The sequence below is a fragment of the Atractosteus spatula genome, chromosome 1 (genome assembly GCF_055471065.1).
Source record: "Atractosteus spatula isolate fAtrSpa1 chromosome 1, fAtrSpa1.hap1, whole genome shotgun sequence".
Lineage (NCBI taxonomy): Eukaryota > Metazoa > Chordata > Actinopteri > Semionotiformes > Lepisosteidae > Atractosteus > Atractosteus spatula.
The window spans coordinates 36,859,023-36,877,763 of record NC_142706.1 but is presented as its reverse complement, the minus strand read 5'-3'; the positions used below and the strand labels follow the sequence as shown (position 1 = coordinate 36,877,763).

The following is an 18,741-nucleotide window of genomic DNA, read 5'->3' as shown; positions in this document are numbered from 1 at the left end:
TTTTGCAGCTTAACCCTTTATGATAGCAGTTCCTTAATGGGTTCCTCACCTATATTTACCACACTCTGTCCTGATTGTTTGGAAAGGCATGGTCTGCTGTATACAAGCATTTCCTTTTGTAAGTACGCTACAAATCTAGGTAGGAAAACAATCATTAAGCATGCCTATCATTTCTGTTTCTTCTGCTGACATTCCCATAGGTTTTTCCCTATGTGAGAGTGTATATCAGAAACGTGGAATAGTCTTCCATAAAAACGTTCTTCTTTTACACATAAATTCTTAGTTTATTAAACAGTGTGGAACAGAACTATAGTCATTTCTGCATGTGGCAGTCCCCAAAACAGTGTGTATTCAATAATGTCATATTCATGTCCCTGTTCCTGTGATTCCAATAGCATCCTTTTTGCCAATCTCATATAATTTGTTTCTGGGACTCACGGAATTTAGGTATAAATATGTGTTTTGGTTCTTCCTTTCATTTTGCTTTCCATGACACTTCCTCTAGGATTTTCTCTTTGTTTTAAACCACCTTCAAATCTAATTTTAATGTTTCTGGATATTTCTTGGATTTGTGTACCAAGATAATATTGGTGCCCTTCTCATTTAGAAGTAATCCTTAACATCTATACAGATAGCCTTTGGCATGAACAGGTAAACAGTGGTCAAAACAGATGAGACGTTATTCTGTACAACCATTCCTTATCCGTGTGCTGAGCTGAAGGTTTAACATTTTGAGTTTTACGTTTGCCTTTGCCGGATTTCTGAGAAGACCACTGGTCTTGTCCTTTAGTTTGTTTGCAAGATGAAAGTAAAATCTTAGACTACGTTCCAGTGTCATTCCTTTTTAAATCCAACTGAACTCCTGGTTGCTTAATTCATTATATAGCTTTTAAATATTCTCCATTCTGAAAAAAATATGTTTTTCATGTTATTAATAAGTAGCGGGTGTGGCACGGAGATGGTTAGCATTGTGGCCTCATTTCAGTGGGGCCCTGGGTTCAATTCTGGGTTCCTGGCTTCAACTCAATGACTTGAGGTGCTATCTGCATCTAGTTTATACTGTACATGTATGTCCTCCATGTGTTTGCACGGGTTTCCACCATGTGCTCTGGTTTCCTCCCACACTCCAAAGACATTCTCGTAGATGAAATGATTTCTGGGAAAACTGGCCCTGGTGGGTGTTTGTGACTGTGTGTGTCCCATGATGCACTGGTGTCTCGCCCAGCATGTTTTCTGTCTTGTGCCCATTGCTTGCTGAGATAGGCTCCCCTGCACCCTAAAATAGAGAATGCAGCTTGAAAATGGATGGGCAATACTTCTTCACACCTGAAGAAGGCTCTACTGCTGAAACGTTGCGTTTTCTTTCTTCTCTTTTCAGCATGGAATAAACCTATTACTTGTTCCTTTGCAGCCTACGCATGTGGATGCAGCTACCCACCTGAATAAGTTATTTGTTATACTTACAGTTAAAAAAATAATAATAATGCATTTAAAACAAAAAACAACATTGGAATAATCAGAACCTGGATTGGGAAACACATTTCTAGTGAGTTATGCAGTCTAAATTACTATTTACCTGTAGTGTTGTTTCAAAACGTCGGTCTATTGTTTGCTTCCTCTGAGACAATGACTGTCATATTTCAATGACACGGTCATTGTTAGATCCACCAGAATAATTGAAACAGTGGTTCACGCCTGTGTACCACTGGAGAGGAGGGAGGGGTAGTGTCTGTAAAGAAAATTATGTTAAGGACTGCTGATGTGTTCATTGATAAAATAAAATGTTGATCACAAAGAAAACTTCAGTATGCAAGTGATGCAAGTGAACCCTTTTCTGCAGTGCTCTCTTAATTTGTTATATAAAACAAAAACTCGCTTAAGGATGTTCATCCCATTACATTTTCTCTCATCAAAATGCTAATGTGGGTTAATCTTAAATCCATTCCAAACCTTTAAATATTTTAATTAAACCTCGTGAACATTTGCTCTTAACTGCAGAGCTCTTGAAGTTTATGCAGGTTTGTGTAGACTCTGAAAATGTTCTGATATTTCTGTGAATTCTCAATACCGATACAATTACAGAATTACTTCCCTTGAATACCTGTAATTCTTATAATATCAAGGTATATCACAGACATAGTCTGTGCTGCACTTAAAGATTTTTTAACTAGTTTACTGTCTGTGTGTGCCACACACTTTCTTCTGACCTCCTCAGCAGAGACTTTGGGGAAAAAAAAAATAAGAGAAGGTCATTGTGCCTTAGTTTTTGATATTTCCTGAAAACTTACCTTAATCATAATTCCAAAAACACATTGTTAGAGGCTTCTCTAACAATGTAGAAACATCTTATGATAGGATGGAGATGTACACTGAACAAACAGCAACTCATCAAGCAGTCTCAATATTATAAAAAGAGATCGTATACAACAGTCCATCAAAGTCGAAGTTATTCCTTTTGCCAACAATAAACTGTAATCAAAACTGGTGGTTTTTTTTACATTTAATTGGATTTCCATAATGTTATTGTTGATCAGCTGAAATTACAGGCCTGGCATGAGAGAACAGAGTAACAGATATGCAGCCAGCTGCATTGTTTTCAGAGTTCTCCCGCTTAAAACAACCTTCTCTTTTTTGTACAAATGAAACTCTGTGTGTGTATTATTAACTTCAGCATCTGAACTCAAAGTTAGTTGTAATTTTTTATTTATTTTATATTTTTCCCATCATGCTAATTAAATAGATGGAAAGAAGAACGTGGATACAGAAACATAAAATGGGAATCCCTAATATCTTATATAATAGCTAAGGATAATGCAGGAAGCCAGGACATAATTCTCCATTCAGTCTGTAGCAATAACTGGAAAGCTTCTCTTCTGTAACTTAAAGTGATGAAAAGATTACAAAACCTATAAATGCTATTTTCTTCTGCAACACACAACTCTAGAGGGACACCTAGTGACATATCTTAAAAACAGCAAGTACCTTATCTTTTACTGTTTCTTTTAATACCCCTTCCAACAAAACCTTTTTAAATGTTTATTGTATTTTAATTTGATATGCATTATTGATGTTAACTTTGATAAAATTAACTTTCTGCTATATTCTTGAGGGAATACCAGTACTTGTTCAATCCGCAATTACAATCTTAATAACCAGCCTAACTAATAATAATATTTTATTTTTTTTTGTTGATTTACCTTATTTATTATGACCAATTACAATTTTAAGTTTGAATTTTTTAAAATTGCATTTGTATTTATAACTCTGAGAGAATACCTGTTCACTAAATTAGAGTGTAAAAAAACTATAACTAGTTCCTTCTCCTGCATGTTATTGTGTGAGAGACTTGATTATTAAAAATAATTAAATTTGACTAAAATATATTTCCATGTTTAATGCATTTTATTTTATCATACAATTTTAATTTTAGATTTCAATGGAATTTATATTCTGAAGCCATGGTCAGTGTGGGACAGGTTTCATGGTTTGGTTAAACAAAATAAATTAGATCTACTTTTGGAGGACTTTGGAGTAGAATAAGATTTATTTCTTCTCTCTTGTATAAGGGCAGCCACAGCATACAATATGCAATTGATGCAGTTCAACCAGAAAATTCACGTGTGTCATGCAAGTAATCTGAATAGACATTCAGTAAAATAAATGGTGTTTCAAATCACTCAGCTGCAGCTTCACAAATTCTTTGTACCATTTTTATAACATGGAATCATTGTAACCTTGCTTTCTCTGCATGCATAAAGTGAATTTTTTAATCAGCAGTCATATGGTTTTAGACCACAGTCATGCATACAATATCCATTTCTTTAGTAAAATTAAAAACTGTCTATCATTGCAAAGACATCAAACGTAACATTCTTTGACTTATTTTTTTTAAAGAAAAAATATTATTTTGCTGCAGTTATTGCTTCTTGGAATGGATTTTTTAGGAAAAGTGAACCCACAACACGACTCTGCCCCGCATGACTGTGCAGCAGTGTTGTGATGCTAAGCTCCAATTGATAAACTGAACTGTATATAGATGGTAGTGCAGTATTATTCCACCCTCATGCCTCACACCCTTTCCAAATTTTGCAGATAAAAAGTCAATTTGATTAGAATACAATGCATTTACACAGGTCTTAAAAATATATTTGCCAAATTATCTTAGACGACAACAACAACACTAATAATACTAATACTAATACTACTACAAATAATAATATATTAGAATTATTGTTCAGACATTGTTAGGTTTATTCGCCCAGTTAAAAAACATCATTCTGAAAAGACCTCTTGTGATAAGGCAGCGTTTTACGCAGCTCTACGAACTGAAGTACTTTAACATTTGCTGCCATAGCCAGTGTAAATAAACTGGGGCAACACAGGTTACTCAAATAAAAAGCTACTTTATAATCAGTTACAACAGCGTTCTGTGTAGCTTTTTTGAACGTTTTTGTGCAGAAAAAAGTATGTCTGTATAATTTTAATTATGAAACATCGGCCTGAACCGTTCGCTCTTTCCAGAATCAATGGAGCGTGTTTCTTCATGTTTACATTTCGTGGCTGAACTCTGGTGACGTAATTGTTGTTTGTGTCTCCAGCTGTTGAAAAGGAGCGAAAACTGACAGCCAGGAGTTAGTCAAGAAAGTTTTCCCACCTCGTGTTTTACTACTTTTAACGTGCAGTGGGGAAAGAAAAGGCTGTGAAAGCAGCACGATGAAACCTGGAGTAGGTACTTTGATTGTTCTTTGCAGCCTGATTTTCCTAGCAAACTGTGCTCCACCGACATGCTATTCCCGAGTATTAAGTTATAGCAAAGAAATCATGAACGTCATGGAAAAGCTTCAAAAATACCATCGTACGGTAAGACTTACAAAAAATAACAATTACAATTATATATATTTACAATTATATATATAATTACAATTGAAATAATTACAAATGGTGATTGAATGATATTGCTATTTTTTTCTTTTTTCCCCCCAGAAGTCCTGTATGGAAGCATTACCTAAAATATATCTTGATGTACATGTGAGTTCACCTTTGCTGCATTGAAATGTTGTTCTGAAGTACTTTTTAGAGCGTCAGATATCATGTATGGATGTTACTCCAATAACGGAAATGTGATGCATACAATATCTTGTACTCCACACAAAAATGTTCCAAATAGCGAAAACAAACGTAATACACAGTGCGGTAATTAATTCCTTTACACTACAGCATACCATGTACAGTATGTGTACATTTAGGAATCCAGTGTCCTAAATAATCTCATTATATTGAAATAAAACAGACGATTAAAAAATACGTCAAACATCTTTCGATGCAATATGGATAAAAAACGCATAGTACTTAACAAAAAAATTGTACTCTAAAGAGACATCAGTATAGTTTATGTGGTCAAAGAAGCGAATTAAAAAAACGTTTCGTTGTGGAAACTAGACAAAATTAATTGAGTGTAAGCTGTGTTCTATAGGCTGTATGGTATATTAATGAATATTTGTATATCAGATCAAACATTTAAATTGTGGTGTTCTGGACATGTATACCATTAAACGTATATTATAAGCCTGAAAGCATTTTATATTGCTGGAACACTGCATACTGTATATACACATGCATGCTTATTTTGTCATTGTTAGTCATTCAATAGTATTTTAAAAAGCTTTAATATGGAAAAAAAATGGTTTTATGTTCTCCACAGCTCAATATGCATTTTACATAATTTATTGAGAAAATTGAATGTATGTATAGGTGCACAGTAATGCTCAGCTTCTGCAAAGAAATCTTGGTGTATCTGCCAATGCAAGTGTTTAATTCACTGGATTGTTTCTTTTTCTTCCTAGAACTCTTGTATTATGCCGAAACTTAGAGATTTCTTGTATGTCCTTGAGAATCTTACTAGACCAGAGTGCCGGGAACGTCCAAGAATACTGGGTTTGAAGCGTAAAATCAGAAGCCTTTACATCATTATCAACAAAATTTGCTATAGGGTAAATTACCTAATTATTTTCATGACTTAGGCCAGACACTGTCCTTAGTGTTAAGTGCAACAATAACTCTTTTTTGTTTTGTGTTTTTTAGGACTTGGTGTTTTATACTGACGATTGTGATGCCTTGGTTACTGGTGAAAGCACACCAAGGCAAGGAGGAGACCAACTTCCACTTTATGAAGAAAGTTGAAAAAGAGAAATCTTAAGCAAAACAAAAACGTGTTGTTCACCTGAGGTGTAGCCCACTGAATAATTGACAAAGTGCATTTCATGCAGTTGAGGAGGTATCTCTGCAAAAATGTACCACAGGATACAAAACTTTCCACAGGAAATGAACTGAATGCCTACCATTCCTCAGAAACCTTCAAAGAAGAAAATGCATCTCTTAAATGAATTCTATTTACCACACAGTAATAGTCAAAGAAAGTTCAGACTAAAAGTGAAATAGCTGAGGAGCATTTCCTTGTAAAAACAAAAAATTATACAGACTAGACTAAAACATGAACTCAAAACTGAGTCCATTCTACTTATTATGCCTAATTTCAGAATGTTTTTTATTTCACATTTTATTAAACTGCTGCCATATACTGTATGTGTGTACCCTGAATAATAAATGAATATTTAACAAGTTAATTCCACCCAGAATGGTAAAAATGAAAATTGTATGTAATTAAAGTAGATATTCTGATTTATTATTATTATTATTTTATTAAAGTTGGGAGGATTGTATACATTTAGAGGAAAAACTGATCTGCATTTGTCTAAGCCTCTCTTGTAGATTGTGTCTGCAAATAAGCATTTGTGTATTGTTATTTCTTTTCTGACTGGTAATTGTACTTTTTACAATAAAACTGATATTTTTGATTTTGTTAAAATTAAGTCTTCAGGAATTCAGTAATATATTGATATTCTCTTTTTTCAATAAAAATACAGAGTTGTGTGAACACTAAACAGTTTGGGATACGCACAAAATGTAGCATTTCAAAATGTGAAAAAGGAATACGTCATGCTGGTTTTTCTGGTGGATAGATAGAACTATTTTATGCAAGCTTCATTATTTACAGATTATAATATTTGTAATCTTGCTCTTTAAGCAAAATGACTGTGGCAACAGGCAGTCTTTACTACAGCAATTTACTTCTGCAGTACTTAATATACTCTTAGCAACAGCACATCATATAAAGTATGAATGCTATCTTAATGTTGTATTTCTGTACTTAGCTAATTCCTTAAATGGCACGCTATTGCAGTGTTGTTCAAACTAGTGTGTACACGATTTTTACAATATTCATAAAAGTCTATATTAAACAACAGAAGAGACATTTTAAATTAAATGATTTTCAGGATCATGAGAAATCCACACAAAGGCATTTCTGATTGTGTCATGTACTGTAAGAATCATAGCATTCTTAGGGGACAATTTGTACCCAAAAGAAAACTCAGGAAAGTTTTGATTGTTGTGGAAGTTCATTTGGAAATTCAACATACACTGTCATTATCAGAAAACATATTGTGGATGGATGAAACACAAACTGCAAACTCACCAGTGTAATGTTTGCCACAGAAAAGTAAAGCTCTCTGATACATAAAGACTAATCTGTTTTGACTGCGGGTTTTGTTACATAACCTGGACCTGGTTACTTGTTAAAACAGTGAGACAAATGGATTTCAAAGTCTGTAAGACATTTTAGCCAAACATAATGCTTTCAGAAAAGCAACTCAAGCATGATTGCAAATGAGTTTTCTAGATGGACAGCAATTCAAAGTCTACAACCAAAGGGTCAAGGGCCTTTGAGCTCAATGTTCTTGAAGAGCTCTCACATTCTTGAAGAGCTCTCACATTCTCCAGACCTCAAGCTAGTAGAATATCTAGGGTATTGCGAGAACAGATCACATGACATGAAGCAGCAGAACCTGAACTAGCTGGAGAAATCCTTCATGGATGAGACATGTTCCCAGGAACCCACTTTTCTGACAGGTTAATAGACCCGAATCTTTTTAGTTCTTAACAGAGAAACTTAGAGAAGACCTTATTAAGTACTCAATCCTCAAAGGCATTGACAAAGTCATCCTAAACACTTCTTCAGAACCATCTGTGAAAGACAAACCTGAGGAAGTAAATGAAAACTATGAGAAAGATCACCTAAAACAGGACCAAAGGCATTTTTTTAATACAAAGGGCTGGACATATGGAACAAATTACACAATCATGTTGTCAAAGCTGATGCCTTGGCTTCTTTTAAGGAATGGCTGGATAAAACCATTGGATCAATTAACTGATACCAATAAAATGGGCTATATAACTCTAACTTGCATATTAGGACATACACATCTGCTTTATCCTGTTTTATCTATAGAGGGTCACAAAAAGCTGAATTGTAATTCAGCAGAATGAGAGTACATGGAGGAACTACACCCAGAACAAGATGCCAGCCCATTGTAGGGCACCACAACACTGTGGAATCCATGGAAATTATTTTCAAATCATTTTCAAAGTTCCACATCAAACATTGAACAAGATGTTTAGGATACTACACATTTCAAGAAATACTGTACTTATTTTGTACCGTACAGAAATGTCTTACTAGTTAAAAGCATACAGTATCTAACACTGTATTTATGTATCCCTGTAAAACGGGGCTAAATGAAAATATAGAATAAAATGAAAACAACATAAAAATTGGTATCTTGAATTACAGTATGCTTCCGTATTTATGTAGAAAATCCAAAAGAGAAGCCATCACACACTGGCTACTACTCAAATAATTTGTGAGCTATTGTGACATATTTAGATGACCATGCGATTACTTAAAACGTCACACTAAAAATCATTAATACGGAAAAGCGTTACTGTTACTATGACAACGAGAAAGATAAAAATAATGCATAAATAAACTTTTGCATTATTTAAAAATCTTCACAGACATGTAGACATCCAGTTGGAAGAGCCATTTATATTTATATGAACTATTATATGATTGTACAGAGTTTCTTAGAATAAAGTGAATATGGATTTCGAAATTCATTTGAGAAAATGTCTAGATTATGGAAACATTCTCTCTCGAACGGAAGTGGCAGGAGAACAAGTAGGTCGGCTGAGCAAGGAAATACAATTTCAAAGAGATTATGAGGAGAAAATACTGGATCTCAGCAAGAGAAGTCTGATGAAATTGAATTACAAAAATATCTCAAGAAACATAGAGGTAGGGGTCCCTATTCAGATAAACAACAGCTGTTCGTTTGCTTTTCAAATAAATACGCCAGTGTATTTTATTAAATACAATATCAAGTAACGGTTTTTGTACAAATCAGTGCCCACACATGTTCAGTTATGTTTATTCGAAGAATTAAAAAAAAAGCTTTGTTTTAAAACGAAAGACTCATTTGTTTATTTCGTAAACATCGTTTTCCACATTTTATTCAGCTCTAGTTATTGTAAGTACTTTTTTAACTAAAATCATGAAGCCTGTTCAGGACTCATCTGTTCAGACAGACATCGCTTATGATTTCTCCGCTCTCAATGACATTTTTCACGAAGTGGCGATGTGATTTGCGTATTGATTCTACTCACAAAAGACATGAAATAGGTCTACATCCCACAACCGACAGCTTGAAAAACCTGTTACTACATGTACTACATGTTATTTTGCCTAGCGTATCTTGATTTATCAATTGTATTACACTTCGTCCAGATTACGGCGTCTCTTAAGATGCAGTAATGTTAGATGTGGAAAAGTAAGTAAGACTCTGGACTTGTCACTGGAAAGTTGTGTGTTATTAAGATGATGGGTAGAGCGCTACTATGATACCTGTGCTATTGTGAAAGTATTTCTGTTGCATTGTTCCTGTTAAAAAAAGACATTGCGATTTAAATCGATACTCCACTTAAAATTGCTATAAATTAGTACAAATATACCATTATATTTTAAGTTGTGTGTGTGTAGCCATTCACCAGTCAACAAATACAAGTAGTGTTGACATCATGCTAATCGTCCAAGAGTTTTATGATTTTTTTTCCTGAAAAATTGTTTATTTATAACTTGTGAAGGGTTTATTAGGATAAAAAAGCAACATTAATTTGTTATTTTACAATACTAACAAAAACATCTATTAATCCATTTTCTACCTGCTTCATCCAATTTCATCAGGTTTTCTACCCGTTTTATCAAATTAGGTCATGGGGGTGCAAGGCAGGGTACACCCGGGATGGGACACCAGTCCATCACATGGCAGACAGACACATACACAGACGTGCAGACACACACACCAGGGCCAGTTTTCCCAGAAGCCAGTTAACCTACCGGTATATTTTTGGACTGCAGGAGAAAACCAGAGCACCCGCAGGAAACCCATGCAAACATGGGGAGAACATATAAACTCCATACAGGTAGCACCCCAGGTCCAGAATTGAATCTAGGACCCCAAAGAGACAGCAGTACTAACCACTGCGCCAACCAGCCGCCCTCCTAAACAAGAAGATTTGTGAAGAAATCAACAAAAGCAACAGGCAGAAACTAACTTTTAACCATAAAAGAGATTTCTACTGTGCATATCTTTGCAGCAGCTTTATTTGCAAGGGAATGTTCTAGAGGAACTACCGACACGTTTCTTCGAGTGGCTGCCAAGGCTATTCTGGCTGGATGTTAGAAACAACCAACTGGAGAGGCTGCCTGCTGAAGTTGGACAACACAGGTTGGAAAGTATTTAAATATTAAGAAAGTTGTATACAGTAATTGCAAGCATTCGTTAAGTTGTCAGAAACAAGACTGAGTACATTAGGGGGTGAAGAAGCTATTACTATTATTAAGGAGTAAGAGAAATCATATTGTGCTTTAATTTTTTTTATGTGCTTTTAAGATAATTATTTTATTTTTTTCTCATCTTAAAAACAGGATAAGCACCAATAAATTATGTATGTTTCATATAACCAAAAATCTTGGGATCTGTAGAGCTCTTTGGTTATAGCTGCGAGTTTTACAAAGGAAGAAAATGGAAAATGTGCTGTTCATTTCCAGACTTATAGAGTTAGGATGATAAACAATGCATTGTTTCTTGGACAATCATTTCCTGTTTTTAGTGTTTTACTGTTGTAGACATCCTATGATGTACTAATGTATATACCTAAACAGCACGATATGTATTGGTGACGTCCAAGTGTTATTACATTTATTAAATCCTAAAAATAAAACTTCTGAATACATAGAAACATAGACACATAGTACAATAGCTAAAAGGTCATATTTTTAAAAGTAATTTCACAGTGCTTGCGAGGTAGTTAGAGGTGGATTTGTGAGAAAGTTGCCTATTGATTGGAAAAACCTGCAGAATGAGGCACAGGTAGTCAGAATAAGTAATTAGCACTCAGAGGGAGTGAAACGTCTTGTGAGAGAAAGGAACTGTTGGAATATGCTTTGCGTGGAGTTGGTCATTCCCTTGAGCTAATTAAGAGGCATGTAAGAACAGACAGGAGGAAAATAGTTTCACCAGCCTAAGAAGGAGGGAAAGTTTGAGCTCCAGAGGTGGTAAAGCTCTCATTAGTAATGGTGGGGCTGGATTATAGGGCTGTGGGACTCAATGAACTGGGAGTGCTTGAGAAAATACAGCTTAGAATGCATTGAGCAGTGTTGCAGGTTCTGGATTGGCAGGCTGCATGGTAGTAAGTTTGCCAGGCTCAATGACAATGAAGTGTTCTTATAAGGAACAGCATTGGAAAGCTGAAACGGGGTTGACTGGAGGGGTTGGCACACGGAAGACTGGGTCACAGAGAGTGTCAAGATGGCACAGGCTAAGTCCCAGTTACTTCCTTGTGCTTTACCGTCACCAGACAGACAGGCAGAGTGTGAAAAAAAAACAGTTACTGCTATCTCAGAGATGTCAATGTTGGTTACAGAAAGGAGTCCCTGACTAAATGGGATCAGCCATGAAAGATGCCGAAGAAAATTCAATGGTGAAAAATTGAATTGAAGGCTTGTGTTTGGGTTTGCCTGGCCAAACAAGATCAGCCAGGAAAAGTTAGTGGTTGTTTGTGAAGAGCTGAAGTAAACATTGGTGTTAAAATGTCAATTGTTGTATTTGTGTTCCTGGGAACTTTGTGTAAAAGGGAGCAATATAACCAAACCTAGGAATGGGGAGGAACCAGGCTTTTTAAATGGCATGTACTGGACCCTCAGTTATCTTTGGGAACTCAGTTATACTGAGGTAGGCTGTTTAAGAACTGTTTTTCACTTTTCCTACTTGTTTCACCAGATATATCCACACTCTACTGCTGGAGAACAATCCACTGAGGGAGTTGCCAGTTGAATTAGGTAATGCTAAATTATAGCTGGCACACACGACTGTGCCTGACCATTAAATATAATGGAAATTATCTTTCACATGATTGAAATTATTTTGGGCTACTTTATGATTAGCTCTGTCAAGTCTCTCGTGGCAAGCACTTGGTCGTTAGATTTTTATTTGGTTTTGAGTGCCAGTGTGAGAGGTTAGATACATTGCTTTACAATGATTCAGATCCCTTACTTTTTCAAGGGAATGTGAGAACCCTGAAAGCCCTGGGACTGAGGGATTGTCCATTGCACTTTCCCCCTGTTGCTGTTCTGTCCCTGGGAACAGAAAGCATTCTGTCTTTTCTCCGGAGAGCTGCTATCAATGCTTCTACTGGACTGGAGCCTAAAAAACGTAAGCCCAAAAAGCATTCTTTTTGTTACTTATTCATTGGACTAACATTTTTGTCCAGTGTGAAATAAAAAAAGGTTTAGTTATCAGTGCCTTACATATTGTGTATACAGTACTGTCATATTAGATACATGTCTGTTTCACTGGTTACAGCTAGCTATTGTATGCCTTGACTTAAAAGACTTTAACTGTATAGATGCATAAATCAAATTATTAGTTTGTTTTTATGGTTTGACCTTCAAGCTTTTTAAAACTATGAGAGCTAATTCATATTCATTCTGTTAATGAAAATATTCCATTCATATGAAGCAATGAGAAGAAGTCTACTTGGATATATTGTAAGTACAAAGGTTTAGACAAATATAATAAATTGGAAAAGGCAAGGTGGAGGCCACTTACACAGTCCTATAATAGTGTAATAAAAGTGCTGTACATCTTAGAACAGTACCTAAAGCACCTTGCAAATGCATTCAGACCCTTACCCGGTTTTTACATAGTGTTGCTTTAAAGTTTACAGCCATAGTAATATGAATTAGCAATTAATTTGCTATTTACAAAGCTATTCCACATATTCAGAGCAAAGAAGAGAAGTAAAATGAAACAAATAAAGAATGAAAAATTCATTATTGCTTAAGCATTCGAACTCTTTGTAGCAAATGTAAATTAATTTAGGTGCACAAAATTAGCTTAAAGAGCCACACAATTATTTGTGTTTATGAAATCAACCTGTTTTTTTCTCTTTAGATTTTTCTGACATTCATGCAACTTATCTTACTCTCAGAAGTCTTCAGTTTGACCCTTCAAGCGGTGAATAAAGTAGAAAATTTTAAAACGCTTGCTTACGCAACATTTTCTAATTTTACAAAAGGATACCATTGGAAATCTCCGATATCAATAAATATATACACATCTGTCCAGTACAAATCATTATGTAATACTGCAGCTGAAAAATTCCAAATTAATAATAATAATACTTACTTACACTTATATAGCACTTTCCTGGACACTTTAAAGCGCTTTACAGGTAATGGGGACTCCCCTACACAACCACCAGTGGTCAGCATGCACCTGGATGATGCGATGGCAGCCATAGTGCACCAGAACACTCACCACACATCACACATCAGTGGGGAGGAGAGCAGAGTAATGAAGCGAATTCGTAGATGGGGATTATTAGGAGGCCATGATTGGTAAGGGCCAATGGGAAATTTGGCCAGGATGCCAGGGTTACACCCCTACTCATCCAAATTTTTACATCTCATCCGAAGGACAGTGTCTGTTTACAGTATAGTGTCCCCATCACTATACTGGAGCATTAGAACCCACGTGGACCGCAGGGTGAGTGCCCCCTGCTGGCCCCACTAACATCTCTACCAGCAGCAACCTTAGTTTTTCCCAGGAGGTCTCCCATCCAGGTACTAACCAGGCTCACACCTGCTTAGCTTCGGTGGGTTGCCAGTTGTGAGTTACAGAGTGATATGGCCGCGTTAAATTAGTAAAGATGAGACACTGTGATAAAGGCCCCACGCAACTGTATCCATTTAAAAACTGACCAAAACATTCAATTGAAATTCTACTTCAAGGAAAAATAAAAGAATGAATTGTCTTTGAATTTTTTAAAATTTATTACCGAATATAATAAAACATCAGTTTGAATCATGAAACATGTTTGTCAACAGGGCACAGTAATAAAGAGTATATTGGAAAGGAGATGAGATTGGGGTGTCAACCCAGTGAATGGTTTGTAGACCAAAGGAACCTGGAAACAATCAAACCAGGAGGCACTGTGCCATTTCTGGATTTCCCTGCATCAGTGTCACTGAAAAAGCCTTTGCGCTTCAGTCAATACAGAGCACTCAGAAAGCAGAAACAGAGGAAGAGTGAAACTCTACAAAGGTAAGCTAAAATGTGTTGCACCTCATTAGAAAAAGATGCTCATTTTTTAATCCTAAGGGAAATTTTTTTTTGAAGTTACATGTCAATTATATTAGAAATTAAACTGAATACATCTTTTAGAGAGGGAGGAAGATGTGACCCCAAAATGCTCCCGTGCTATTTCACTTTACTGGTAAACTTTCGTCTGCTGCTGAAACATGCATCAAGACAAATTGAGCTGAATAAACCAAAACTGCCTTTCTTTTGAATTCAGAGCAAACAGAAGCAAATTGAGGTTGCAGTATAATTTTTAAAAAATTAATCTATGAGAGGAGTCTTTCATTGCAGGCATATTTCTGTTTTTAAGAGGTACAGTCATGAAATATGTTACCCTGCACTCCATGTTTACGTTATTTTTAATCATTATTTTCAAAGGTAGAGTTACAGTAATAAAGCTGTGAAAGAACATTGTGACAGCTGTGCGTAATAAAAGCACAAATAGATATTTTGATGCAATAGTATACAGATTTAAAATATATTTCCTTGCAACAGTTTTCACCACCTTCCTTTGATGTCCCATTTTCTTTATTCACAAGAAAATGTTTAATTTTAATGCAGAACCTCAAGTAGGTGGCTGCATCAGTTTGCATAGGCTGCAAAGGAACAAGTAAAGGTTTATTCCATGTTGCAAAGATAAGAAAAGAGACGCAACGTTTCAGCTGTGGAGCCTTCTTCAGGTGGCCTCTTCAGGAGCCTTCTTCACACCTGAAGAAGGCTCCACAGCTGAAACGTTGCGTTTCTTTTCTTATCTTTTCAGCATGGAATAAACCTTTACTTGCTCCTTAATTTTAATACATACATATAAATATATTAAATGTATAGTCATTTAATTCATATTTTTAATAAAAAATTAATGCTTATTAAATTAAACTTTTATAAGTAAAAGGAGTTCATTCTCAGCAAATCCTGCAAAAATAAAAGTATTCACCCTGTGAGACAGCATCTGGTGTAAGCACGTTTGGAGCACTTACAGTTAGCAGAAGTTATGGCTTTTTGAGGCTTTTTGAGTAAGTCCCTACCGTCTTTGCACAATAGGGTGGTGCAATTTTCCATTGTACATTGAAAACCTGCTCAAGCTCTATCACGGTGGATGGGGATTTCTGATGGATAAATGATAAGATATGCATATTGTAAAGCCATGGGGGTGGTGGCCAGCACCTTGAGCGCGAGCAGGTGTCTCCAAGGTCTGCCTCCACCCATTGACGTCCTTGCGATGCCACCAGGCTGGGAGTCACACACTGACAGAATCTCCAGCGCCTCCTTCTCACTCTGAGATCTCTCATCCTAACCACACCAGAGTCTCTCTTCTCACTGTCTTGCCCTAATCTGTGCCCTTGAAGCTTTATCCCACATACAGCTGTTGATGCACCTCAGCCCATGCCCAGCCACCACTGTGTTTCTCACTATTAGCTCCCAGTGTGCAGATCTCTTACACACAATGCTATGAATGCACATTAACTCTCATCCCTCTAGAGGACCCTCTAGACAGCTCTGTTCTTCCACACTATAACAGACTGCCATCTCTTTACATTTCAGAATCTTCTACTGCTCCTCTCTGAAGGCTCCCATAGTCATACAGTTCTCTCTGGGATTGTCACTCTTCTTGGTCCCTTCTGGGACGAAGTTTCCACATCTACACCCAGCTCCCTCCAACCGTCTCTCTCAATTCACCAAGTTCTTTCACTGTTCTATTCACAGTTTCCTCCAAGACTGTCACTGTCATGTCTCTTCCCCTTATCCCCTTAGCCGCTAGCTTGCCTACCCTCTCTCTTACAGCAGATGCCCTCACCAGCATACTGGAGTCCTGTTCTTGTGTCTGCTCTTGCCTGCAGTTAGCTCAGAACTGAGGTCTCAGCTTGGTCTGTACTTGGGAAAGTATTCGGTTTGCTTTTAAAGGGTTCCCACAGCTGAAGCTCATTAGCACTCAAACTCCGCTCTGTTACTGAGGCAACGGGTCTCTGTCTGTTGAGAGCTCTGCTTCCCTGCCGAACACACCCTGTATAACACCACAGTGTTAATTTATTAATTTTAGATATCATATTTTAATACTATTTTTTATTAATCAAAAAGGAAATACAGCTATAATTAACATTAGAAGAAGTATCTGTGGCACACAAATCTGTATAAACAAGTGCATAAACTAACTCTTGGATGCTCCTTCTAAAAGGTTGATGACCCCTGGCCTACTAGGTGTTATTGTCCTGCTGAAAGCAGAATTTTCATCCCAGTTTTAGGTCTTTGGTTGAATATAATCGGCTTTCCTCAGAACTTTGACTGCATCTTGCTCCATCCATATCCTCTTCAGTTTTGACAAATGTCTCAGTCACTGCTGATGAGAAGCAATCTGATAATACAATGGTGCCCTCACCATGTTGACAGCACGGTGATGCAGTGTGTTTGTTTTGCTCCACACATAACTCTTTGCATTTACACCACAAAGTTTCAATTTTGTCTCACCTGACCACAAAATCTTTGGCCACATTTTTGTGGAGTGACTGGGATATGTTTTACTCCTGGACAATTTCTCCCATGTATGTCAGGAGACTTGCAATTACTACTTCCAAGTAGTCTTCAGCAATATTTAAAAGTCTGAAAAATTGTAGGACTTACTATATTATAAAGCTCACATCAAGTGTGACTGTAAGGTCATAATGAAATTACCATTTTAAAAATTGTGTACCTCTTTATTCCTAAGGAATGACCTCAGGTTTAATGAGGTATTTCAATTAATGAGGTAACAAGTCCTCTGATAAATCGAATCTTACATAGTGTAGATAGTTATGGCAAATGATAAAGCCATAATACAATTGTCCAAATATTCTACAGTTCAGACATGTGTCTCATTGTGCCACCACAAATCCAGCATAGTAGAAAACCTGCCTTCAGAGCTTCTTGCTTCTCATGGATAATAGAAGTTTGGAGGAAAAACAGCATGTTTCAATGTCTATCTTTATTACTCATGCTTTCAGTTCATTCATGCAAGAAATGCTTTGATGATGAGGTCTTTGCTCATATTGAACATCCATACAGTATGCCATAACTGTATACATGGGTACAAATTGTTTTGGATAAATGTATAAACCAAATGTTTTAATAATTCAAAGAAGAATAGATGGCATTACACATCCCTGTATCTTTAATAGTTTTCTTGGCATACATCTCCATGTGGTGGTAAATAGAATCAGTAAGAATCATGGCCTTTGTAAGGAAAAATTGAATTATAGAGTGTCCCTCAGTACAACATGTTTGTACAAGTTAGTTCAAATGTTTGCACATTTGTCTTAAAAATGATACTTTGTATTGTTAAAAAACAATTGTGCTACAAGCAAGCCTATGGGGGTAATTTGTTTAGAACTATGAGAAGTCTTGTTATCTTATATTTTAAAACACCCTTGTTTGTATAAAAACTCTTTTGCAGTGCTTCAAAACATCATCCTCACATCTCTGACAATGACAAACTACCACTATATATAAAACTATATACTTGGTATATACTCTAGAATTTCCCTCTTAAGCACAAATACATCACAGTTCTTTCAATAACTGTTTATCTAGTTTGGGGTCATGGTGGCCCAGAATCTTCCTGGGAAGCATGGGATGCAGTGCGACATATACCCTGGCCAGGACGCCAGTCCATTTCAGGGCACATAATACACTAACATTCACACACTCACACCAGTTTTACAAAAGCCAATTAACCTACGTATGTCTTTGGACTGTGGGCGGAAACAGTTTTTGTTGTTTGTTTTTTTTGCATATGTGGTTAGTGGTGTCTTTCAAAACAGAAGTTCGGAAGGAGGTCAGATTCCTAATCTCACCACTTCCATTCTTCTGTGCATTAAGATCTTGACTGCGGGGCTCCCCATTTATTCTCCTTTCTCTCACCCGACCTCCACCCCAACTTCGCCCTTTTAGCAGCTCCCAGGCTCATTCCTCCTGGCAAGAGGGGGGATCTTGTCAACCTTGTCCTCAAGGGTGGGCTGCTGTTCCCCTAGCCAGGCAAGTTATGCCAAATAAATGCTTACTATATTTCAAACTATCAATATGTGTCACCTCTCTGTAGCAGTAATTAAGATTTGGCTGAACTTTGGCTTTGTAGTCAAACGAATTTAAAAGTGTGTCTAACCTTATTATTTCATGA

At 36.4% G+C, this 18,741-nt stretch overlaps 2 protein-coding genes across 2 annotated transcripts in view; both read left to right on the top strand.

The window, feature by feature from the left end:
* Nucleotides 1-4,623: 4,623 nt before the first annotated feature.
* On the top strand, nucleotides 4,624-6,865 carry cytl1 (cytokine like 1). The gene is made up of 4 exons (XM_088916825.1): nucleotides 4,624-4,860; nucleotides 4,984-5,028; nucleotides 5,844-5,990; nucleotides 6,082-6,865. Exons 1-4 carry the CDS (start codon nucleotides 4,714-4,716, stop codon nucleotides 6,178-6,180), a joined length of 438 nt encoding a protein of 145 aa, XP_088772951.1. The 5' UTR covers nucleotides 4,624-4,713; the 3' UTR covers nucleotides 6,181-6,865.
* Nucleotides 6,866-8,998: 2,133 nt separating this feature from the next.
* The window catches only part of LOC148840837 (uncharacterized), a 33,391-nt gene continuing 23,648 nt past the window's right edge, over nucleotides 8,999-18,741 (top strand). The window contains exons 1-6 of the mRNA XM_088920606.1: nucleotides 8,999-9,193; nucleotides 10,552-10,682; nucleotides 12,237-12,295; nucleotides 12,519-12,668; nucleotides 14,345-14,561; nucleotides 18,516-18,599. Of these exons, the coding sequence (XP_088776732.1) occupies nucleotides 8,999-9,193; nucleotides 10,552-10,682; nucleotides 12,237-12,295; nucleotides 12,519-12,668; nucleotides 14,345-14,561; nucleotides 18,516-18,599 (836 nt within the window). The remainder of the gene's footprint in view (nucleotides 9,194-10,551; nucleotides 10,683-12,236; nucleotides 12,296-12,518; nucleotides 12,669-14,344; nucleotides 14,562-18,515; nucleotides 18,600-18,741) is intronic.

Excerpts from the sequence above, each read along its gene's own strand:
- cytl1 (XM_088916825.1), top strand. The coding sequence starts at position 4,714 with ATGAAACCTGGAGTAGGTACTTTGATTGTTCTTTGCAGCCTGATTTTC. Across the intron at positions 4,861-4,983 it reads TTCAAAAATACCATCGTACG|AAGTCCTGTATGGAAGCATT; the intron begins GTAAGACTTACA and ends TTTTCCCCCCAG. Across the intron at positions 5,991-6,081 it reads TCAACAAAATTTGCTATAGG|GACTTGGTGTTTTATACTGA; the intron begins GTAAATTACCTA and ends TGTGTTTTTTAG.